The sequence below is a fragment of the Thrips palmi genome, unplaced genomic scaffold (assembly GCF_012932325.1).
Source record: "Thrips palmi isolate BJ-2018 unplaced genomic scaffold, TpBJ-2018v1 HiC_scaffold_10, whole genome shotgun sequence".
Lineage (NCBI taxonomy): Eukaryota > Metazoa > Arthropoda > Insecta > Thysanoptera > Thripidae > Thrips > Thrips palmi.
The window spans coordinates 2,896,573-2,902,572 of NW_023144621.1; the positions used below are offsets into that span (position 1 = coordinate 2,896,573).

At 48.0% G+C, this 6,000-nt stretch overlaps 1 protein-coding gene across 1 annotated transcript in view; it reads right to left on the reverse strand.

The window, feature by feature from the left end:
* LOC117654379 (putative glycogen synthase kinase-3 homolog) overlaps positions 1 to 6,000 on the reverse strand; it is a 30,689-nt gene that overhangs the window by 6,714 nt on the left and 17,975 nt on the right. Inside the window, exons 3-9 of the mRNA XM_034400982.1 lie at positions 5,243 to 5,419; positions 3,874 to 4,068; positions 3,211 to 3,389; positions 2,429 to 2,615; positions 2,211 to 2,341; positions 1,480 to 1,646; positions 373 to 672 (exon numbers count right to left, since the gene is read on the reverse strand). Coding sequence (XP_034256873.1) covers positions 373 to 672; positions 1,480 to 1,646; positions 2,211 to 2,341; positions 2,429 to 2,615; positions 3,211 to 3,389; positions 3,874 to 4,068; positions 5,243 to 5,419 — 1,336 coding nt within the window. The remainder of the gene's footprint in view (positions 1 to 372; positions 673 to 1,479; positions 1,647 to 2,210; positions 2,342 to 2,428; positions 2,616 to 3,210; positions 3,390 to 3,873; positions 4,069 to 5,242; positions 5,420 to 6,000) is intronic.

Genomic DNA, 6,000 nt, shown 5'->3' on the forward strand with positions numbered 1-6,000 from the left:
ATTTTATTGGTAATTTTTTTTTAAAGAATAAGTAAACTTCTTTTCCATGAAATAATTATTTTTGGTCGAATCTGATTCTTATTGCCCGTTCAATTTCGAAGCAAGAACCCGAATCTGTACCCAATCGGACAGAAAGTGTCTGTGCTATAGGAAATAATAAAAATTTGCAAGTATAAAATATCCAAAAAAGCTCAACATTCCCCTATATCTCCAAGAAGAAACTTTTTTGAGCTCTCAAATTTTGTCCTTGAATTCCCGCCATAAAATAGGACGACTAACCACGTAAACATCATCGAAATCCAAAGGGGTCATTATCCTGCTTTTCTAAATTAACCTGCCCGTTATGCGAGCGGGGCTGGAAAAGAGGCTTACCGCCACCACTGTAGGGCTGGTGATGGTCGCCGCTCTGTTCGTGGTGCTGGTCCTCGAAGTCGTGGCCGTCGTGGACGTGGTGCTCCAGCAGGGACAGCGTGTCCTCGGCGGCGTTCTCCGCCCGGGACCGCTTGCCCGACGCCGCCTCTTCCATGGCCACGTCCACGGGCGTGGCGGCAAGCTCGGCGTGCTCGCCACGCCGCCACCGCGCGCCGTCGTGGACAAGCTGCTCCTGGTCTTGGTGCAGCAAGGGGTGCTGCAGGCTGGGTGCGCGACGCAGCTGCGTGGTGGTCAGGGCGCCTGAGGCAGACAGTGACGGTAGGGTCAGCGCGGGGATGAATCATAGACACTGCAAGAGCGGCGAAAAATCGCTCACCGTGGGCGTACACTGAAATTCCAAACGCTATGAGTATAGCACGTATGGTACAATGCAGCTGAAATATCGCACCATACGTGCAATGCGATAGCCATATTGCACCTTACGTGTGCAATGCTTCCCGAAATTGCCCTGCCAATGCATGGGAATGGGGAGGCATTGCACTTCATGTGCAATGCGTTTGCATTGCACCAATTGACGCTATACTCATAGCGTTTGGATTCTCAGTGTACGTATGCACACCTAATGTTACGTACAATTTTGTACGAGACATGACAGTTTTTTGGTGCGGATGAACTTTTTGCACAATATTTGTACGAAAAACTGCACATATTTCTCCATTTTTGTACAAAATCACGTACAAATTTGTTCAGAAAGTTCGTGTGCACCAACACCTGTAACGTCTCGTACAAAATTTGTACAGTAACAGTTAGCGTGTGTACAAGCTACTTTCGTTCCACTGCAAGAAAAAACCACGACAAAAGTACACAAATTTCTGGCAAATTTTTTATCAGTTTATTGTACTTTCAAAGTACAACAATTGTTGTACAAAGTACGATGACGAGTGCTGTGCAGTCCAGGCGTGGTTTGTACAATTCTCGTAGTATTTTATACAATCCCAGTTGTACTTCCATTGTACAGTTTTTGTTGTACTTTTGTTGTACTATTCACACTTATTTTTCTGGCAGTGTCGTTTTAGCCAAATAAAAATAGTTTTGGGATTGCCCCACCTTTGCCGGCCTCCTCGATGCCCTGGCCGTGGCCGCTGCCCTCCACGCCCGTCCCCGTGCTCCTGGCGCTGGCCAGGCTGGTGCCCGAGCCGGAGCCGTGGAGCCGCCGCAGCAAGGGGTTGCTGGAGTACTCTTGCTGCACCTTGGCGCGCAGCTCCGGCACGAACCTGGCAACGCGAGCGAGAAGGAAGGGTGAGGGCCAAGACGCTTTGAGTGCCTCTCGACGAGTGAAAGGAAAAATGTAATCTAACGCAGGAACCATAGGAAAACTATATAGGAGTCACCAAAGGCCTCACGCAATTTTAAACATGCAATTTTTTTCGCACAACTTTGTACGCAGATTTGCGCAAATTCGTGCAAAATAGCGTACAAATTCGTATAGAAAGTACGTAGGCTCAAAATTGTGTGAAACCACGAACAAAATTTGACCAACACACTAAATGTTTATGTGGAATTTTGTACGTGCCACTTGCACGATTTTGTGCATGCGGGGAATTTGCATAATGTTATGCGTGAAAATGCATAAATTTATGCGAATTTCTGCACAATTTCATGCAAAATGTCACGCAGGTTTAAAATCGTGCGTCATGACGTACAAAATTCTAATTTAGTGTAAAGAAATTTAGAGCGTAGCATTTCGATGCCGTAATAAATGTTAAGTCCCACCGTAACACAGCCTCAAACGATTGCCCGAAGAGCCAACCCCCTGGCCTCGGCGTGTAGGCGCGTACCTGTCGGGGAAGCGGTCGTGCGAGAAGTAGGGGTGCCTGAGCAGCGTCTCGGCGGCGGGCCGGTGCGCGGGGTCGAGGCGCAGGCACAGCGACACGGCGTCCAGGGCGAGGCGCGGCCACGACGGGAACAGCTGGGCCAGCGACCGCGCGCCCTCGTCCCCGGGCGGCTGGCACGCGGGGGCGGCGCCGCCGGCGGGGGCGGCGGGGGGCGGCGCGGCCAGGGAGCCCCGCTTGAGGCCGCGCAGCATGGGGTTGCGCGCCGCGAGCTGCTGGTGGCGCGGCGACAGCCTGCCCAGCACCTTGATGATCTGGAAGAGCTGGTCGATGTCCGACTGGCCGGGGAACAGCGGGTCGCCCGACAGCATCTCGGAGAACAGGCAGCCCACCGCCCACACGTCCACCGCCCTGCGGCACCGAGCAGTCGGGTTAGGAGAAGTCAGACTCATCGCGGTGAGGCCGACATTGACGTCACGACACTGCGGCAACATGCGGGACTTACTTGCCGCACTTGTTGTCGCCGACGAGGAGCTCCGGCGGCGGGACTTACTTACCTGCCGTACTTGTTGCCGCCGACGAGGAGCTCCGGCGGCGGGAAACTTGACGTACTTGTCGCCGACGAGGAGCTCCGGCGGCGGAACTTACTTACTTGCCGTACTTGTTGTCGCCGACGAGGAGCTTCCGGCGACGGGACTTACTTACTTGCCGTACTTGTTGTCGCCGACGAGGAGCTCCGGCGGCGGGACTTAACCTGCCGTACTTGTCGCCGATGAAGAGCTCCGGCGGCGGGACTTACTTACTTGCCGTACTTGTTGTCGCCGACGAGGAGCTTCCGGCGACGGGACTTACTTACTTGCCGTACTTGTCGCCGACGAGGAGCTCCGGCGACGGGACTTACTTACTTGCCGTACTTGTTGCCGACGAGGAGCTCCGGCGGCGGGACTTACTTACTTGCCGTACTTGTTGTCGCCGACGAGGAGCTCCGGCGGCGGGACTTACTTACTTGCCGTACTTGTTGTCGCCGACGAGGAGCTCCGGCGCGCGGTACCAGCGCGTCGCCACGTAATCCGTGTACGTCTTGCCGGGCGAGGCCAGAAGGCGGGCGAAGCCGAAGTCACAGAGCTTGACCACGCCCAGGCGCGACACCAGGACGTTCTCCGGCTTGACGTCGCGATGCACGATCTGCAGCCAGAGCGAAAGCATTTCGGCATCCCGCAACCAGACGCTAACAACATTCAGAGAAAAAAGTTCGGAAAAAATACGGAACAAGTCTGGTGGACCGTCCGTACTCTTCCGTTTTTTCCCGTACCCGGTAACATGCATTAAGGTGGAACTTACTTCCGTGCTCATTTCTTCTGTAGTTTTTCCGTGACAAAGCACAATTTTTTTTTTGCGGTGAACCATAAAAATTTTTTTTTTTTACGGACACTCTGTATGTGCTCTGTGTCACGAAGAAATGGTTTGTACACAAACGAACTATTTACTTTGTAAGCTTAAGCACGCTCAAAATACTTTTTTACAACAAACTTTTCGTTTCGTAAAATAGTTTGCCAGGTTCTTAGAGCGAAAATCAACTTCGTAACCAAATTTCCTCAAAATATTTGTGTGTGTGTGTGCGCGCGCGTGTGTGTGTGCGTGTGTTAGTGTCTTCAGTGACGGCACTCACGTTGTTGGCGTGGCAGAACTCGACGGCGCGCAGCACTTGGAAGATGTGCTGCCTGGTGGTGTGGTTGCCCAGCCCGCCGGGCCGCTCCTCCAGCTCGTCCAGCACGGTGTGGTCCATGAGCTCGAACACGAGGTAGAAGCGCCGCTTGCGCCGGAACACCTCCAGCAGGCTCACCAGGTTCTCGTGGCGCAGCTTCTAACAATTGCCATTTCCCGAGAGGACTCGGTGTCAATCAATAAAACGGATTGCAAGCACGAAAAATAAGGAAAGAAAACACTTGAAAATAGAGTTAAAATTATTTAAGGCAAAGTTTCAATCACTCGGAAAAAAAAAACTTTCCCTTCACTGTTATCCAGGCTTCGAACTTGCAACACAAAAACGTGTTATGATACCCAAAATGTGATTCTCTCGAATCATTGCTCTTTAGATGCAATGATTTTTACACAACGCAATTCTGCCATGATCATAGCACCTTTGCTATGAAAATCGGAATTATAGCGAAAAACTCACTGTTCGGGATTATTTTGTGAAATTACGATTAATTGTCTGTTAAATTTGTACCACGAACTGCTCGTAAATTTAAAAAACCATCTGATCATCCAACTTTTTTTCGTCAATTTTACAAAAATATTCTTAAATTTACAAACTTTATCCTCAAATTTTGGTCGTTTCAGGCATTTTTTCTTCCTATATAGTAAGGAAACAACGGACGAAAACGCACTTTTTCAGACTTGCTTTTACAATCATACTTGTAAATTTACGATTTCACCTGTAAATTTAAGAAGCAGTTTGTAAAATGATGAACAAATTGTCAATTTACAATTTACTTTGTAAAAAAACAGTGCAGTTCGGGGTAAAAATTTTAAACAGGAAACTATTCTTAAAATAAAGCTTCTTTGAAAGAAAACAAGTTTACGCGTTAAAAAACGAGAATAGTCGAAAGATAAACGATTTTTCAGTAAAACTACGATCTTTCGTCAGTAACAATAAGATTTCATCGTAAAATTACAAATTTTTTCCCTAAATTTATGAGTAAAGTTTGTCGAAAATATTACAATTGTTCATGTCATGAATCTTGAGTTAATTTACGAAATTTTTATTTGTAAAAATTTCAACACTAATTGTTGAGATTACTGTTGTAAAATAACGACTTCTCTTAACAGTGCTGCAACATTGACAACACAAATCTGTTGTCCAATACAGTTTTTTTGCGGCTACGATTGCAGCTATCGACTTTGCCTATGGAACCGCCCTTTGACAACCGGGACAATGTATTTTTCCCGCGCACGAAAATCACTCTTGCAAGGGAATCACATGTGGTTGAAGCTTTGCGTCGAATGACTTTTCATTCTACCTTGAAAGCACTCACCTTGAGCATGCGTATCTCCCTGAGCGCCATCTTACGGACGGTGAGGTCCTCCTCGGTCTCGATGAACTTCTTGACGGCGACGAGCTGGCCGCTCTCCCGGTGTCGGCAGCGCAGCACCAGGCCGTAGGAGCCCTCGCCCACCACGCCCAGGCTCTCGTACCTGCACGCAACGTTGCACTGTGAGAAAAAAGTACGGAAAAAGTACGGAACATGTCTGGTCAATAATTTGCCTGGACCGTCCGTACTTGTCAACTACGGAACGTTCCGTACTTTTTTCCGCACCCATTTACATGGGTTCATTTGGAGCAAGTACGGAACGTTCCGTACATTTCTCCGTACCTCCGTACTATATTTTTCTGTACCATTTCCGTGCAAAAGTACGGAGTTTTTTACAGTGTGACGTTCCACTCAAACAACTCTGCAACCTGCAGCCTTTTACTGACCTTTTACTGACTATTTCGCATTAGCAGACGTATTTCTGTAAGCAACCATAATACTACGTATTTTTCTCAGTATTACTTAGCAATTGCGAGGTACTATCATATATAATCGTTTTCTAATTAAATTACAATGAGACTTTTAAGTATGTAAGAACGAAACAGTACTAAGTATTATGCTTGGTATTATGGTTGCTTACAGCACTGCAGGAAATAACCACAACAAAAAGTACCCCCCATTTCTGGCAAAATTTTTTTCAGGAATTTTGTGTACTTTTCAATACAACATTTGGTTTTACAAAGTTCAATGGAACCGGCATG